General features: G+C 38.4%; 1 protein-coding gene across 1 annotated transcript; it reads left to right on the top strand.

Moving 5' to 3' along the window:
• The first annotated feature begins 1712 nt into the window (after positions 1 to 1712).
• herpud1 (homocysteine-inducible, endoplasmic reticulum stress-inducible, ubiquitin-like domain member 1) lies at positions 1713 to 14956 on the top strand. Its single transcript, XM_042411076.1, has 8 exons — positions 1713 to 2053; positions 3466 to 3543; positions 4139 to 4216; positions 5272 to 5480; positions 6618 to 6728; positions 6875 to 7246; positions 12632 to 12746; positions 12933 to 14956. The coding sequence occupies exons 1-8, from the start codon at positions 1901 to 1903 to the stop codon at positions 13119 to 13121; spliced, it is 1305 nt and encodes a 434-aa protein (XP_042267010.1). The 5' UTR covers positions 1713 to 1900; the 3' UTR covers positions 13122 to 14956.
• Positions 14957 to 19455: the final 4499 nt, after the last annotated feature.

Here is a 19455-nt window from a genome sequence, read left to right as displayed (position 1 = left end):
GGAACTGTAAACATCAAACAGGGTTGTCAATGAGAAAAGTTGCAGAGGAGAGGACTAATATAAATGTACAGTATGAATGGCTGCTGACATTCATGGATTTTCAGGACGACGTTATGGAACAAGCAATGTGCATTAAGAGCTAGAAAACAAATTGCTGATGGTATTTCCTATGGCTGTTGTTAGCAAATGTGGCTGCTTCTTTTGTCAGCTCAATTTAAACTTGCAAGCCAAACTAAGAAGCAAATCAATCGTATCAGATAATCCTCTCTCTTACATGTGAAGTCCCCCACCGCTCAAAAATATGTTTTTCTTCTTGTTCCTACAGTCTAATGTTTGAGCCTCACACTGTGCAGAATGATGGATGTGCAGAGTTTGACACTAGAAGGATGTTTTCACATTCATCTGCTGACAGTGGAAAGTTTCTCTGTGCTCACTGAAAAAACAGTTTTAAGGGGTGGGCCTGGGAACAACTATGTGTGACATTACAAACAGTTTGGAGGCTAATCCTTGTGCAATATGCAATTTACACAAGTGTGATGTGGAAACTTGAAGCCTCCAGTGCACAAACACTGAGAATAAACTTTACAGTGAAGTAGGAGACATCTTGTGGCCAACAGTTAACTTTTAACTTTTGCAATGGAAAGTATTTCATAACCTGAAATTTCTAATGAGGGAGATGGAGTAGATGTAGATGTAGATGAGTAGAGCAGGCAAAATGGCACCAGAGTGGACAAACTTCAAGTTCAAGTTATCTGTCATATACATTTAAAAAGTACATGTGTACATTCAAATGCAATAAAATGCATCTGCCCTGGCTCTCTCAGCCCTTTAAACTATATATAAATAAGAAATAAATAAAAACAAAAACGATAAGTAAGAAATCCCACAAATAATAAATCACTGTGAGTTATGTAAGTGCTTACTGTTCAGTAAACTAACCGCCTGGGGGTATAAACAGTCTCTGAGGCAGCTGATCCGTGCTCTGATGTTCTGTAGGCGTTTTCCTGAGGGAAGGAATGAGAACAGACCATGTGCTGAGTGGCCTCCATAATACTTAAGGCCTTCCTCCTGCAGCAGCAGGTGTAAATGTCCTGAATCTGTGGCAGTAATGTTCCTGTGATATTTGAAGCTGTTTTTTACTGTCCTCCCCAGTTGTTTGTGGTCTTGCTCAGTCAGATTGCCAAACCAAACCAGTATGCCTCCAGTAAGGATGCTCTCTATGGTAGCCTGGTGGAAAGTGACATTCTATATTTTTAAGGCATCTCAGAAAGTAGCAGTAGTCTTGTTGTGCCTTCTTAACGACACAACTGGTGTTTAGAGACCAGGAGAGGGAGTCTGAGATCTGAATGCCTAAGAATCTGAAGTTATTCACAATTTCAACAGTGACATCGTTAATGTAAACTAGTGGCTGAGCAGTTTTGGACTTCCTCAAATCAACAATTATCTCCTATTTTTCTCAGTATTTAAGGAGAGGTTGTTGTCTTGACACCATATGGATAGGTCCCTCACCTCCTGCCTATAGGTGCTCTCATTGTTGTCATATTCTTCTTCATCTTCTTGATAGACGATCTTTGTATAGGTATTTAACAATTGCGCGTGCTCACATGACGACCAGTCCCCGAGCCTCCACGTCTGAGCACGAGAGGAGTGTAGCCAATCAGGGGCGGCCACAGAGTGTTTGGCAACAACGTTCCTCCTCGCTAAAGTCCCGTATGATAGCAAGCAGAGACACTTCGAGACGAGTTTCTCTTCTGACGGGACAGTTCGTTTCGCTTTTTCTCTTCTCTGTGAACATTTGTAGCAGAAAGACTCTGGTTTCATTTTGACGAGTATAGTTGTAGCGAGTGAACAGTATTATCATACACGCGAGACGGAAAACGACAGAGAAAGAGAGTGAAAAATGGATGTGGGTAATTCTCAACAAAAGACGCTTACTCTTCTCATAAAAACGCCCAACCAGGCACAGGAAGACCAAACCGTCGATGGCGTCTATCTGAACTGGACTGTAAAGGACCTAAAAACACATCTGTCGGGTGTCTACCCAACCAAACCGGTGAGTTATGAGACAGATAGTTACCTAGCTGGCTAATGTTAGCTGTGTTTTGTAATTGTCTGGCTTCTTTGCGTTTCTGAGTGACCAGTAGAAATTAAACTGTCACACAAAACCTACACAGCAACTATCATGGGATTTTGAATTTGTTCTAGTGAGTCCCAAAGAAGGACCATTTATATAACTGTATCCCCCTCAAAAACAGACAGAACGATAGTGTGGAGAAAGTTTACATACAGGTGTAACTATTCTTCTTTTTCCCACCAGGTATTAGACAGACTTGCAGGAATATCTAACTCTAACTTCTTGTATAAAGCATGTCTGTCGGGTTGTCCTGCTTGGATGCTGCTTGATGATGAAAAAAAGTTTGAGTGGCAGAATAAGCTGCACCCATTCAAATGTGAGTCAGCCAACCAAGTTCCTGAAATCGTAAAGATCCTTTCCAGACATGTATTAAGACATAAAAATATTCTGCTTGGAACAATAATGTGTGTCTGGCATAGAATTTCCATAAAAAGTGTAATTACCACTTTAAAATTCTTAACATGGTGAAAGCGAAACACATTTTTGAGTGGAGGGGGACTTGAATCTTTGACGCATGTGTGGCTGTAAAGTTTCACTCCTCTCTGGAAGACTGAAGCCTTGAAGGCACAGTGTCCATCCAGGCTGAAGTTGAGATGACAGACGGATGACCAGAGAGGAGGATGTGTGTTTCAGTGGGAAGCTGGTGATGCAGATGGAAGCTGTGATAAATAAAGTATCAGAAAAAAGTCACTTCTTGTTAAAGTTAGCTCACTATTTCCAACTAACTGATGATTAATAGATAAAGTAAATAATCATTAGTTGCAGCTCTAGTGTACAGGATCCCATTTTGTGTGAAGAGCAATGTAGCAGACAGTCAATCAGGAACCTACTTGATGCAAATCATTGTGTAGTTTTGACTGGTTTACGGATAGCGAGTGTATAAAGGACAGCAAAGACCAAAAGCTGTATACAACTGTCACATTCATACCTGTATGTTATCACCCAAGAAAATTACTGATCATTGTGGCAGTTATTGGTTTATTATAAACTTTTAAATTCTTAGTATTTTATACTCAATACTTTCTTAAAGATAAATTATGTTCTTATGTGAATAATGTGTCTTTAATACTGTTTCTTGTCTTTAAAACCTTGAAAACAGCCTTGGTGTATGTATAGTATGACTTGTGGTATATAAATACACTGGCCTTGCCCTTTGGAAAGAAACATTGTTTCATGTTTTAAGATTTGTACCCAAAAAGACAAGCGCAGGCAGTATAAAACATTCCTCAAGGTTCATCTGCAGGAGCATCACCAAACTGCTATTCAGATAGAATTTGGTCATTCAGTCAGCACACTCATGTCAAGGTTTTCTTCTTGTTTGTTTACTTCAGGCTGTGAGTGACCAGAGGCTGATCTATGCTGGTAAACTGCTGCCTGACCATCTGCACATTAAAGATCTCTTCAGACAGGTATGTGTTAGACTGCAAGTGCACATGGCTATGCCTACAAACAGTACTTTGCCACTCTTTGTAGAGAATCAGAACATACACTTAACCTCACAAGTTGATTATATGCAGCCATTAAACTGGCGTCAAACTGGCTGGAGAAGTTGAACTTCTCTCACCATCATTTTGCCTGATAATAAATGGCAGACAGAAGGATTTCCATGGCATTTGAAAGGGTTGTTGTTCTGTTCAAAACCAGTACAGTGTAATATTTCATGTTTCTGGTTCCTGCTTTTTGTGTGTGAATCCCAGCAGAGGCTGATATTACTGGAGATGAGATAGGACCAGCTGTGAGACATTTCCACCACTGAAAAACATCCACAGTCCTCAAAAGGCTATCAACCAAACCATCTGTTGTGTTTAGATGTCAGACTGACCTGCTATTGTTGTCACTGGGAGAGCAACGTTGTTGTTTTAAGCTTTTGTAGTGACTTAAATCATACTCAGTCTAATACGTTCAATAGCTTTAATCCTGTTTGCTGCACTACTCTGGCTTGAATGTATCCGTGTGTTTCAGCACATGGCTTCTCTAATCAAACCTTTATCTCTGCTTTCTCAGACGGACTCCATTCCCACACTGCACCTGGTGTTTGCAGTTAGGAATGTACCCCAAGGACCACTGGGAGCTAGACCAAAGGTGAGAAGTGATAATGTTTTCTCATATTTTATGTAATCTCATTTAACTGCTCATATTAAACTTCCCTCAGAACCTGGGTAGTATTTGCACAAAATATGTTTTATTGAAACTGCTTCACAGGAAATTCAGTGGGTAGATTTGACATTATATGTGTTAAATTAATGTCATAAATTGTCATGATCATGACCCCTTCTATAATCAGGTCACCTGGTGGGATCTCTGGTCTAATGACATGCAAAGTATTACAGGAGTGTTTTTTTTTTCTCTTAACCCGCAGTGACGGGGTCAATGAAACAGAAGAGTGTTCAGTGAAACTCCTGTTGGTTTTATTTTTAACTAGTAAGCAAAGCAGCTGGTTTCAGTGTGAGCTCCAGTCAGCAGTGTTTATCCATTGTTTGTTAGCTTTAAATTTGTCTCACATTCACCTTCCCTCTGTGCAGTTTACCTGTGTATCCTAAATAAAGTCAAATATCTAACTTCAAACGAGTTGAAATATTATAAATGCAATTCCTACACCTTGATTTTAGTATATAATGATATAATGTGGCTGTGTGCCACTTATAGATGAATCCAGATCAGGGTTAGCAGTATAATATGCACTCCATCTGCTTTGGTTCAAACATTTCTGAATGTAAACTCAGGAATCTGTCAACAAACAGGTTTTTGCTAATCTATGATCAAGTGTGAGACCCAAATCAGCTTTTTGGGGAATCAAGAGGAGCTTCAGCTATTTCTCATAAGTCAGACTTGGGGACTGACAGGTGCGCCTCATTACCATCCCACCACAGAGCGGAACCGTTTCACTTCAGCTGGCGTCTTTCAGAAGTCAGTGACAGATATGAGATCAAAAGTTAAGCTAAAGATAACTCGCTCCTTCTATTACTGCAAAATCTTCAAGTGGTTGCACATCCTAAGAGTAAAAACGCATCTCTACAAACTTGTCTTGTTATCGTAGATTTGCTGTAGTGATGAGTGATAGATGTTGCTCAAATTTTAAACAATTCCAAACTCTCCTTGTTTTGTTTGTTTGTTTGTTTGTTTGTTTGTTTTTTCAGACCAATGAGACAGAACAGCCACATCCCTCCAGTCCAAGGCCTATGTCAGCCTCTGCTTCACCCAGCAGCTCCTCCACAGCCCAGACTCCCAGCACACCAGAGCTGAGGCAGAGGAGGCAGATGTCTTCAACTTCAGCTGCCACACCAGCTCACACACAGACCCCAGCATCCCCTCCAGGAAGTCCTACGTGGCCTGCTGCTGCTGCAGTGTAAGCCAAAGTGGAAGAAATTGTGTGTCTGTTGAAGTTTATTTAAAGCTTCAATAACAATGACCAGACATCATTTTCAATAGTTTGGGTGTGTTCAGTGAAAACAGCAAAAAACCTGCATGAAATCAAATTTGACTAACTTAAGACTGGATCATATAATCCCCGTCAGAGTTCCAGATTTGGTCATTTAAACTTGTAGTCTCATAAAACCCTTTAAAAATGAATCATCAATTTGAATCATCAAGTTTGAAGCAAGGCTGTTTTTTTTTTTTTAGTTACTGAAAAGTTCACTTTTCGGAGATACAACAGTGACACACAACCTCTGTTTTAACAACCAAATCATATTCAGTGTTCCCCTTGACAAGTAAATGTCCCATCTTCCAGTCATATATAATGTTAATAAAGCCCTCATTGAGTTCCCCTCTGCACTTCCCCTCGGTGGAATCCCTGGCACCATTTTGAGTGACATTTCATTATTTTAGGGTCACATATTACCCAGAACGCCTTGTAATCTGATATTATATAATGATGATATATATACTGTTGAGTATCAGTAAACTTAATTCCTCAAAAAGTAGTTTTAACCATAATTTATTATCATCAATTATTAGACCTTGTCAAGCTCGAGTGTGTTTCATTTTCAAACTGTCGCTCTGCAAGTCGCCACATCACCAAGCACCAAGGGGAAGTGAAAGAGGGCATGACGAATGATTCTAGAAACACATCATTGATTTGCACCCAGGAAGATGCTTCAGCTTAACAGATACATTTTATTAGCGATTTGAGGGGAAAATCTCTGCATTGCCATTTTCTGACTAGTAGTACGGCTGCAATTAAAATTGCAATTATTTTCTCAAAATGAAATTGAGACCGGTGTTCGAAATCTATATAATGTTAAACAAGATACGTTTTTATCATATGATGTGCTGTGAAGTTTAACAGCAGGATCCCCACATAGCGTGAGGCGATGAATAGAGTCCCCTCTGATAACTAGAGAAGTGTAAATAAAGAAACATATGTGTCATCTTTCGTTGTTATTTCTCTGCACTGTTTATCACATAACTTTCACTTCATACTGGCATTGGATGAATGTAAGTGTTGAACAGTTGTTAACAGTCCCTCTGTCTCTCCCTGCAGGCCTGGAGCACCACAGATGACCCAACCAGCCTTTCCTAACTACTCCCTTTACAGCCCTCAGCAGCTGCTGTGGCTCCAGCATGTCTACGCTAGACAGTATTACATGCAATAGTGAGTTTCAGTTCACACTTTGTACTTTTTTGTTACTGGTATGAGCGCTCTCTTTATCTTTGTAATCTCATTGTGGTAGTGAGGCTTGTGCGTATATCCGTCTGATTTCTCATATTCTTGATGTCTGTCTTGTTTTCCGCTAATAGTCATGCAGCTTTGGCAGCAGCAGGCACCACTCCCTCGGCACCAGCTGCCACCGTTGGCCAGTACCCTCCTGTTCCCGCCCACCAGGTACCTGTCCCAGCCCCCTTAGCCAATCAGAACCCCATCGACAACCTGCCAGCAAATCAGAACCCAGCGCAGGATGGCGCCTTCATCAACCCTGGGGCGGCCAACCAGAACATGCGGATGAACGCACAGGGCGGGCCCGTAATGGAGGACGAGGAGGACGTGGAGCGGGATTGGCTGGACTGGTTGTATTCCGCCGCAAGATTCGGCGTCCTGCTCATGATCGTGTACTTCAACTCCAACCTGAGTCGATTTCTGCTGGTGATGAGCACCCTCCTCCTCATGTACCTGTAAGTCCAGTCTGCTCAAACAGCTATGATGCTTTACATTTCACACTCCCTCTATGTACAGAACTTAATACTCTGTCTTGTGACATCCTTGTCTAAGCAAATAAGCTATGGTTTGTTAAAGGAAGCGAGCAGATGTGTAGAGTAAACACACTCATACTTAACAGTCTGTTCCTTTGCTGCAGACTCTAAACAGGGAAAACAGGTTTAGTGTATAACACCACAGATTTCAGGTTCCGTGACATGATTTCACTTCCTGTAACTCTGGGTCGGTTACTATGGGAGCTTATTCTGTGAAGCTAACTTGCTTTCTGGCAACAAACACTGAGTTTCTCACACAGTGATACAGTCCATATCAAAGTGCATTCATTTGGGAGATCAAAATCCCAGTTGGATATTAGTGTGTCACACAGGGACTATCTTTACTAACGTTCCAATTTTTATGCATTCATCAGCATCAGTCATTTCTTTGAAACACGATCTCTGTCCTCACATTCAAATACTCTTGTTTTTCTTTGGAAGTGTTTTTGTTTTTTTAATGTGACAGCATGCACATTAAGATTTCGGTCAGGTTGTCAGAAGAGTTGCGCACTGAAATGTTTATTGCACATAACTTTAGTATTCTGTGTTTAAATATAAACAAAAAACATGGCGCGTTACACACATAAGACACTGATCAATGAGTAATCATCTCATTGTCATGGTGTGACTTATCACATCATATAAGAGATTATATGTCAATGTTTCAGAGTGAGCGGGTTTGTGGTGCAACTAAAAAAACTTTAAAACTGGACTAAAGGTAGTTTAAATGTGATTTTTTTTTTGTTTGTTTGTTTTTAAATAGGCTGTGTATAGTCTTATAGTCTTAATATGTTTTAACAGTATTTCAGTTTAAATTTACTTCACATTGAAATATAGCCATTGAATGCTGTTGAGACAAATTATTATTATTTCACAAAATCCCATAAATTATTATTCAAAGCAGAGTATTTTTATCCATCTTAAATCGTGACAGATGGGGATCTTTAAACTTGCTTTCTGAACAGACCTCAGCTTCACTGTGCTGTTGTGCGTTGAGCACTTCGCTGTAATCTTCAAGCTTATCAAACCCTTTCATCCAAAAGCCCTTCAAAAGCAAGGGCAAACCCTCAATATGCCACATTAATAATTTAAAACAACTCAAGGGTCTAAAGGAGGATTTTTTTGAGTTGTCCAGGAAAGGCTGCACTCTGATGACTGTATATATGTAGAGCTCAGCCCTCAGGATACAAACCTTTGAAACTAGATGAAAGTAAATGCAAATGAAGTATCTTTGGGTAAAATATAACTAAACAATGAATAGATTAATTGAAAAATGTGTTGATATATAACAATGATTGTTGCAGTAACAGTAAGAGAATTTGATTTGTATGATAAACCGTATCATTGTGGTTGAGTATCTCAGCTTGTTGTTTGACTTTCCACCTGTGCGACTCAGCAGGATGTGGTTACTCACTTCCTTAAAGAAGTTATTATTCAAATTACCCAAAAAGCCTGTAAACAAGGAAGAAAACGTATTCATTCACAAGCTTCCCAAGATCTAATATAATTTGTTGAAAGGTAGGTCATTTTCAACTTTTAATTGCATTTACTTGTCCTGAATTCAAGCTAAAACAACATGATCAAGGGCAAACCTCCACTGTTTGGTAACCAAGGGGAGGAGATCCTGCCGCCACCCTTGAATAACAGCTGCTAAAGTAACACAGAGCATACAGAGCACTTTCCACTTCCCTCCTTATCAAAGCACAGTTTGTCCAGGCCTGGCACTGATCCTGGAATATCCTGAGAATTTTAAATTAGATTTTTTTTAATATGAAGTGTCTGCACATTTTCTGGGGAATATATGCAGGTTTTACATGTTCACGGAGCGAGACATGACAGCAGACCTATAATCAAGTCAGTCAAATTCAGTAAAGTGCCACTGTTTAAACTCACCAACACTTACTGGAACTGGAGCATTTTATAAAATGTCAGATCCCAGTAAAGAATGGCTTTTTGAATTTACCAGAGTCTAAGGTGACATATTAGAATTGCTTGTTTTATCTGACCAGCAAGATATTCAGTTTACTGTCATATATGATAAAGAAAATCAGAAAATCTTCACATTTGAGAAGCTGGAAGCATCAAATGTTTGACATTTTTGCTTGAAAACTAACAGTTATCAAAATAGTCACTGATTAATTTTCTATTGATTTACTACTTAACTAATTGTATTGTTTTAGCTCTATACAGCAGTACTCTTATGTTTTTTTGTGTTAATTTGCTTGTTAGTTTTTATCCCCATCAGAGTGTGTTTAATGCAATAATCAGCAGGTATTTTGTCAAAAGAAGCCTTTCTATGCAGTTTATTTGGCCTTTATTACTATTAATTAGTTAATAACACATTTATTTATTGAACACCAGTCTCATGGAAAGTTGACATGCTATCTGACAGTTGTCACAGAAAATTTAGCTTCTGTAACTGAATAATATTTAATATATATATAATATTTAAATACCAGAACTAGGATTCGACAGTTTCAAAGATAATGATTGATGGTGATCATATAATCTGAATTCTTGTCAATCTTGCAGTTTCCATCCACTCTGTCTTGATAAGTTGAACTGACCTAACATGAGGATGTGTATTTAGTTCATTTTCTATGTCTTGGTGTCACTGTTGTTCCAGATGAAGGTAATTATCATTAGTTAGTTAATTCATTCATATGGCCTACTGTACTGACAGTAACACAGTCAGTTGCCATGGCAAGTCACAGCTCATGTTCAGGTGACACAGTTGAAATGAGTCAAAGTTGGCAACAGAGTCCATCTGACAGCCTGCTACACAACATCAACACTGCTGTTATCATCAGGTCAGGCCATCTTGTTCCTTTCCTTCACATGTCAGAGTCTCACACTCTGCTGTTACATAACCCTCAACCCCCTGCACACACACACACACACACACATACTTTCATACTTATTCCATTCATCTGCCAAGGATTAAATGAATTTAGAAGCATACAGAAGGTATTGCTGAGACTCTTTCTCTGAGAGAGAGAGAAAAATGTGGAAAAAATGTAATGTGAGAAATTAAATTGACTGTAACTGCTAGATATGAAAGAGTGGAAAGGTGTGTTTGTGTCCAAAGGACGCAGCCTGACCCATTGATGGCACATAACACTCAGTATGCATTTGATTAATGATTACTCATCAGCAACAATGGGAAGGTTAATGTTAAGAAACATAAACAGCAGAGGTCTCTTTCAGTCCTCCTCCCTCACTCTCACTCTCCTCATCTGTCAGTCAATCAACCTTTCATAATCCCTCTCTCCTCAGCTTGACAACTTGCTCTCTGAATGTACACTGGATGTTAGTCGTCATCATTTCAACACATTGCACCAGTTAGTAGTGACAAAGCAAACCAAGAAGTTAAGAACTGTACATCTAGAAGGGATTTGGAAAAAGACAATATGTTTTCAAGATGGCAAATCAAAAAAAAGTCTGACCAGATGCAAATTACAGTATTTATTCAAACAGTTTAAGGCCACAGAACAGAAAATGTGGCTCAACAAAGCACATCAATTTCAGAAAAAGTTACACGTCTCTTCACTCAGATATCAAAAACAAGTGGTAAGATACAGACGCCAAAATATGAATATAAATTATACAATACAAAGATGTCGACAAATCTGAACATGCAGTTATTTAAACCTACTCTAATCAATGTAAACCCGCTGTACCCTGACAGACACTAGCTGGTGAACATAGTGAAGCATTTAGCAGCTAAAGAGCCAGATATTTTACTACTGGTGGGTGAAGACCAAAAGAAATTTAGAGGGCCAGGAACATGACTTTATATGAATAAGGTGCTTTTCATTGGGCTAAGTTATGCTTCCTCCTTCTGTCCTCGCTCCCCCATCCTCTGGCCGTGACCCCGAAATCATTCTGCCTCCACCATCATGGAGGATCTTCCAGTCCCTTAAATGTACCTCAGAGGAGACAAGGAGCGATGAGGCTCCTGGAGGAGCTTAGAGTGAGAAACCACAGGTGTATCCTATAAGGACATTTTTTACCACAACACCCTTTTGATCAAATGTCTTTATTGATTGGTCAGCTGATCTAACGGAACAGTAAACAGTCAGGCTGTTGTCGGATGTACGATAGTAATATTAATATAGGTGATTGTAATACAGCAGATCAGGAAAACTACCTGTGGAACAGGAATGAAAGCACCAAGATATACTAAGAAATAAAAATGATTAAATCATCAATCATAAAAAACACTTTTGAAACTTTATTTTTTCTTCAAGCCAAAAGCCTTTATTCTTTTCCATTTCAAGTATGTCTCAGCTCCCTCAGGAAAATATGACGTCACACAGCTGTCCGTCTCCTATAAATTCATCCTGAGCCTGACTAAACTAAAATAAGCCAAACTAAATAAGCTATATTTTATTTAAACATGTTCCATGGGCTGCAGCTGTTCTTATTGCTCCTTTATGTCGGTTCCGTTCCTTCAGTAATTAACAGGTTTAAATTGTCTGTAGCAAGGAGACACGTTAGCCAAATGAAAGGCATCCATACTAGTATTACTAGATGTCTGCAGGATATGTAAATAGACAACTGTTTGCCATATCAACTTTACAAGATGATTATATATCAGTGTTGTGTTTACAGTATGTTACGCTGCCACAGAGTGGACAAACTACCAGTGAATGCAGGTTAACTAAAACATATAAATATGCAGTTATGTGACTTACCATAGAGTAACACAAATTTCACACAAATGCAGACAAACCTTTTTATAACACCATTGATTCCATCATATGTTGTAGTCTTCAGTAGAAGCATCGTGTGCTGTACACAGAAAGGTAGTTTCTAGTTTGGTACTAATGTCATCATCAAGGAGACAATTCAACATGCTCAGTTTGGTTGTAGCTGCTAAATGAGCTGTAACAGTTTCTATTAAACGGTGCTATTGAGCTCTAGACTGCTTACTGGAAAGCTCCACTAACTAACTTTGTGCACTGGTGACCCCAAGTGTTAGAGAGATTGCTATTCATTGTTTTGGTGACATGAGTTTTACAGATTGACATAACTTCCTATCAGCGTGTAGTCATGTAGAGGAAATAAAGCTTTGCCTCAGTTTTGGTATTACAAGCTTTAGTTTATCTTTTAAAGAAGCACTCGCCTCAAAAGTTAGTGCATGGGTTTTAATTTAAAGCTGGTTGATAACTTAAAAACCTAAGAACATCTTTTGGGGATCTTCAGAACTTGCTCATCACTGTTCACATGACATTAAGTCTTTTTTTTGTTTGTTTTTACATTGGTATTAAATTATTTGTGTTTTTCTGTTTTTCTGCTCTACAGACACACTACTGGCTGGTTTCCCTTCAGAAGGCGAGCACAGGTCCAAGGACCCAACCACCTGCAGCCCCCAGAGGACCAGCACAACCAGCAGAATGAGAACAGGAACCCAAATCCTGTAAGAAAACCATCTCCCAGATTTAACCTAAGACCTTTACCTTGAATCGTTTAACTTTTAAGTCAAAGGCTTGTTTTGCAAAGCCTTCATAAGTCCCCTAGTATGCTCAGTAGGCCTCTCTCAGTGAATTTCTTTGAAATTTTGTACTTGTTTCTGAAGAAACACTTTTGTGTCCTGTCTCTTCAGGCCGAAGAGCTTGCTGACAGACAAGGGGAGGAGCCTGCTGCAGCAGCAGAGGAAGCAGACGGACAAGGACCAATGACAGCAGTTTTAGTGCCTCCTCACAGGGTGTCAGTCATGTGGACGGCCTGGGTTTTCTTCAAAACTTTCTTCTCCTCTCTCATACCCGAGGCTCCTCAGGGTATGGCCAACTGATCAACTCGGACAGACAATTGATAGAGACAGCAGACTCTATTTTTCTTATTCAGTGAGGAACAATAATCTATGGAGATGTTTTCAGTCACACTTGAAAAGTTGGTGGAAGGAAAAGGAAGATGTCTGCCGCTGCCCACTCAAGAATGAACAAAACATATTCATGTTCATATCAACAGGACTGGAACCACCCTGTTGAAACAGAATCTGGGACAGCAGTGCTAAGAGGTCCAGATGTATCCAAGCAACACTGCTGTCTTTTTTTTATTTTTTATCTTCTTAAAACAACCATAGACAGGTTTAACACCGGCAAAGTAAAGCCGCAATAGACCGTTGAATTGCCAAAAATGTGGACTGGATGCAGAAGTCAAGAAGGATCAGAAACATCAAACAACTTTTATGCAAAAATAAATTAGAAAAACTATCCCAGCTCTCCATCTGACAAAATGTCTACCAGTTTGTAAGACAAGCAGCCACCTAGATGGTTTCTTTATCCATGAAACAACAGTAGGTGGCAGCTGAGGGTAAAACAATTATCCTGAGTTTACACTGGTGGCAGTTTTGTGCCTAAATTATTCTTCCTCTGAGGAAATGTATGACCATGGACATTCTGATCCCTTAGGATACAAAATCAGTTTGTCTTGAGTTTTCACATTGAAAATCCAGATTATCATGAGCCCCGTTCAGTTTGAATGAAAATCCACACACAGACAGAACTCAGTACTGTATGTTATTGCTATCTGTATCTGATTTGTTTTTGTTTTTTTGTCCAGGCCATGAAGATTTGAATCTTATCTTTTTGTTGCTTGTAACATTCAAATTATTTTGGCCTTTACTTGCTTACATACCATCACTGTAGCGAACACTGAACAGCCTTTATACCAGCAGAAACTTCCAGCACAGATACTAGATGAGGTTTCTTAAGCAGTTCTGTTGTGGGTGGATTTTCCTGTTATGTGTTTCAGGCGATGGTGATTGTGACCAAATATACAAATTCGACTGTTTCACTCTGCTTCAGTCATTGGGTACGTTCTCTGTAAAATAGTGATGTTGGCCCAATAAAAAAAAAAGTTTTGTAAATATACTGTATGTACACAAAGCACTTTACAACATGTGTCTTAAGCAAGCTTCTTAATATATAAATGGGTCATGGTTTATTATTAAATAATATTGGTACCTAAAGGCCTCAAGTTTAAATTTCAAGTCAAGTCTAAAACCTCATTAAAACAACATAGGTAAAGGTCAAATCAGTAATATTTGAATTATAGTAAATTTTAAAAAAAAGTTATTTATAATGTCAAATAGTATATTTAGAATATTTATGGAGTTAACTTCTTCTCAGCTGGCTCTGTATTGTTCAGACGTTGTCTTTGCACACAGGGAATACCTTCTTTTACCATGTTATATCATCACAAGTCATCAGAGTTATGCAGTTATGTGACTAGAGGCCCTAGCTCTTGTTTTATTGAAATGTATTAACTTTAATCTGTGCATCTTTTATTGATCTATAGAAGGTTTTACTGTCAAATGTCTGCTTATTATACAACTTAAAGTAAACAAGTGAAACAGCTCTTCCTGTCAGCCAATAGATTTCATGTACTGCATTAGCCCTGATTTATTATATATCAACTCTCTGATTCCCTCGGGGAATGAGAATAGTTTGAGACATTTGGACACTGTGTATAATTGTACAATAATTTTTAATGTTAGGACCTTGAATTTCTTTTTTGGTTTTGTTTGTCTTACTGTATGAATTGCTTATTAATGGATGCTGTAGAATGACGAGTGTGTTGAAGGAGACTTGCAATAATGAGATGCAATAAATATTCTTAACATCACCCTTCCCCAGCATGATGTACGTTTGTATGAGTTTGACACTAGAAGGCTGTTTTCACGTTCACCTGCTGAAAGTAGAAAGTTTCTCTGAGCTCATTGAAAAAACAATTTTAAGTGGCGGGTCTACAAGCAGGATTTGTGACATCACAAATAGTTTGGAAGCTAATCCTGGTCCAGTATTCAACTTACACAAGTGTGATGTGGAAACTTGAAGCCTCCAGTGCACAAACACTGACATCTTATGCCCAGCAGTTAAACTTCTGAAAAGAAATACATTTGCACATTCATAGATTCAGGAATTTTTTATGAGGGGGAAGGAGTACATGTCATTTTAAGGGTTTTAACTCGTCAGGTCAACATAGGTTGTGCTGTGTCATGATACATTTTTGACCATGTGTACATGCTCTAGTTGCACTGGTCCCACTGCAAATTCAAAGAGTTTGTTACATATAGTTAATTTCATCACTGTATCTGCAGGACTCTCCAGTGTTTATGAATGTTCTTAGCTTTTCAGGTATTTGGTCATAAACCGAAGTGAAGTCAAGTCATTTTTATTTATATAGTGCCAAATCATAACAGAAGTTATCTCAGGGCACTTTTCACATAGAGCAGGTCTAGACCGTACTCTTTAATTTACAGAGACCCAACATTCCCGCATGAGCAAGCACTTGGTGACAGCAGCAAGGAATGTATTGTACAAATTAAAAGTTTGACCTGATTCCACTACGTGAAAAGTTAAGAGACCATCAAAGTTACAATCTATGTTGAGAGAAACATGGATAGATTTTCTTTTGTCATCCTGCATGAGTTTCAAATAAATATGAATTGAGTGAGATGTGCTGTTTTTAGTGTAGATGAAGCTTGTTATGGTTTGCACTTCAAGCATGTGTTTTCAAGTATTTTCGTAGAATATGTTTTCATTACTTTGAAGGGGTTACTCTAGTTCATCAGTGCACACTGTACAGATCAATTGACCGACCACAACGTGGTGCTCACAGTGACTGTAAGTGCAGAGCCCCTGTCAGTTTTGTCCAGTAACCGTTCCAGTGAAGTTTATTCAAACAAGACGACTGTCCTGTGGCTGTTTATTTTATACTTGCATGTAATGTTTACATTTGTTTTCTTCTCCATTTTGCTCAGTTCAGTTCATTTTGAAGAGAAGACAACTACTGATGACACACCTCAACTGTCAAATATGTAGAAGTCAGTTATTAATATGTAGAAATGGTTAAGTAATTGTTTAAACTTAAAATTAATTAACACTTTAAACTGTTACTTAATAATTTCTACATAGAGATAGCTGGAAGAAAAACACCAGATAACTGCTCCAATGTTTTATCATTTAATTTTAGATTTATAGCAGTGTCTGGCTGTCACAGAATAAGACACAAATAGACAATTTAAACCTGTTAATTACTGAAAGAACAGAACTGATGTAAAAAGGCAATAAAAACAGCTGCATCCTGCAGAATAAATATAGCTTGTGACAGTCTGACGGCCTTTTCAGGCTCCAGATGATTTTACAGGAGACACACAGCTGTGTGACGTCATATTGTCCTGAAGTAGCTGAGACAAGTTTGAAATGGAAAAGAATAAAGAAAAAGGCTTTTGGCTTATGAAGAAAAATAATAGAGTGACGAGTGTTTTTTGTTTTGTTTTGTTTTTTTGTGACTGATTCATGATTCGGTCATTTTTATTTTATCAATAAATATGATCAGCTGCTGTTGGTACTTTCATTCCTGTTCCACAAGTAGTTTTCCTGGGCCCTGAGATGAGGGAAACTCCGGGTTTTCAGTTCCAGAAAGAGAGTTAACTTAAACTCTGGGTCAGTTACCATGGTAACTGACTCTGTAAAGTTAACCTGCTCACTGGCAGGTTTTCTTCAACAAACCCTGAGTTTCTATCTGACTCCTCCCTCTTACAGAGCCAGACACACTGTTTCATTTCCTCATTCATTCAGTCCGTATCAAAGCGCATTCATTAGTGGAGGTTTACTATCTGTCAGAATCTAAATCCTGGTTGGATATAAGTTTAGTTACTCAAGACTTTCTAAAATTACCACTTTTATGCATGTCAGTTATTTGTTTGAACAGCGTTTTTTTTGCCTTCACATTCAAATATTACACAGCGTGAATTCATCCTCAGCTCAGAATACAACCTCTTCATGTCCTTCTGTTTTAACTCTGTGACTCTGTGCACACATGACAGCTGTCAGTTTGTTTAGAGCAGCTCCTGCACTTAAATCTTTATTGCACATAATGTGTAATCTCAGTTTATATTTAAACAATCTGTATGAAGCTTTAGACACATGGGATAAATAAATAATTATTATTCTGTCACTCATGATGTAATTGGTCACACTGATGGAACATCATTCCTATAATAAGGGAGAACGGGGTAAATAGAACCAGTGGGTAAAATGAGCCACCCCCCTTTATCTTTATCATTACTAAAGTTATCAGTCTTGTATCTTAATTAAAAAAGAAAAAAAAAATAGATAAGTTCTAGACATTATTACATGTTAATTTAAGTCAGTGTAAACTACAAAACAAGGTAATAAGCTCAGCATAACTGTGGATCTGAGCCACTGTGTGAAACAGTTTTGTCAAAATGGAGGTTGTGGGGTAAAACGTGCCAGTGATGTTGGGGCAAGATGAGTCAATGGTTCAATTTACCCCCAAAATTATTTTCTGATATCTTAGAAACTAGAGACACTGTTCATGTTTGATCCCTGTTATAAGTGCTACAATGTTGATGAATAATTACCTAATTGTTGACTAAATTTAAGCCACACACAAACAGCCAACATTAAGTGTCTTAGTAAGGTGTTGGGCCACCAGAACAGCTTCAGTGCTCCTTGGCATTGATTCTACAGTCTCTGAACTCTGCTGGAGGGATGAACACTATTCATCCAAAAGATATTCCCTCATTTGGTGTTTTGATGATGGTGGTGGAGAGCGCTGTTTAACACATCAGCCATCAGCTCAAAATCTCCCATAGGTGTTCAAATAGGTTGAGATCTGGTGACTGTGAAGGTCATAGAATATATTAATATTTACATCATTTTCATACACATCAAACCATTCAGTGACTCCTCGTGTCTTGTGAATGGGGGCATTGTCATTGAAATGGAAACATATACACTTATGTTATTGTCTTCAGATTATGTTACACTGCCTTATAGTCAAAAGCTCATTGTAAGACTTTATGATCTCTGCTTCCTGTGTGAAAATGTTCGTAACAGGTACTATAAAAGGTGAGGTGTGGGACTCAGTCAGTGTAACTTTAGAGAGAATGTCCAGGGAGGAAAGGCAGATAAGGATTTGGCCTTCAACTCTTAATTCTCAGCAGAGACCGAAAGAAACTCCCTAGAGATACGGTGAATTAATTAAAGATAACTGTTAGGGTGATGAATATGGGATGATTGTGATGCATGTAGCTGTATATGCAAGTACCAACACTGAACTTCATTCAACATCTCTTCAGCCTACACATATATCAGGTTTAACAGCTGTTTCCTGTGTTTGGGGATAAATCGGCGCCTGTTGAGGGCAGGAGGTGATGAATTTTGTCTCTAATAGTTAGAATTTTATCATTAAAGAAGCTCATGAAGTCATCAATTAAAAAAATACTTTCAAAATAGTCTGTGTTTGTAAACATTATGCTAATTCCTCCTGAAATGCAGGCGTAATGTTAAATGTCAACATTTCAGGCTACAGCCGATCACAATCAGTTGATTTCTAGAGTGTAAAAATCTTCAAATGCCTGTTTTAGTAATGATATTAATAAAAATAATAAAATCTGGGTTTGTGGGCCATCAAATTTTACATTACCGTACAGCCTCAATAACCAACTTCAGCTCAACCAATATTGCAACATCTAGGTTAACATTATTTCTGGAACCATACTAAAATGTGGCATTAACATTTTTAAGTTACATACACTCTCCACTTTTTAACATACCTAGCCAAGTATAGCATTAACGCTACATTAACATTACATTGCCCGTGTGGCAAGTTAATATTGCATACTGTTAGGTAACTAACATGATGGACTTTTATTTTCTAACCTCACACAGAAGTCTTTTGTTCAATAGTATTAACACCTGAAATTAACACTATTACATTTTGACTTTGGTGCACGCTGGTTTAATAACTGTGGCATCTTGCTCAAAGGATAACCCAATGCTAATTCATTAGCTGGCTAGTTAACGCTAGCTAGTTAACGAGTTAAACTAACAAGCCAGGTATGGTGAGCGCAGACACCGATACCTGCTAATTAGTGCTAACTTATAAATAAAGTAATACTAGAATTTCACTCACTGAAAAAACTGGAAGACAGACTTTTTGAATGGTCTATTAGTACAATTAACCGCACAACAAGCCATATTATTTGTCCAATGTTTTCATGAAAAATTCTCAAAACAGCACCAACACCACAAACATGGCCGAGAGGTCAGGTTCAATGACTCAAATTAGCTGAGGTGATGCCTAGCAGTGAG

Source organism: Thunnus maccoyii, chromosome 5 (genome assembly GCF_910596095.1).
Source record: "Thunnus maccoyii chromosome 5, fThuMac1.1, whole genome shotgun sequence".
In the NCBI taxonomy this organism is placed as follows: Eukaryota; Metazoa; Chordata; class Actinopteri; order Scombriformes; family Scombridae; genus Thunnus; species Thunnus maccoyii.
Note: the sequence above shows the minus strand (reverse complement) of the source record. Positions and strands in the feature narration are given on the sequence as shown.

Coding starts and splice junctions, on each gene's coding strand:
- herpud1 (XM_042411076.1), top strand. CDS start 1,901: ATGGATGTGGGTAATTCTCAACAAAAGACGCTTACTCTTCTCATAAAA. Junction 6,729..6,874: donor AGACAGTATTACATGCAATA/GTGAGTTTCAGT, acceptor TTCCGCTAATAG/TCATGCAGCTTTGGCAGCAG. Junction 12,747..12,932: donor AGAACAGGAACCCAAATCCT/GTAAGAAAACCA, acceptor CTGTCTCTTCAG/GCCGAAGAGCTTGCTGACAG.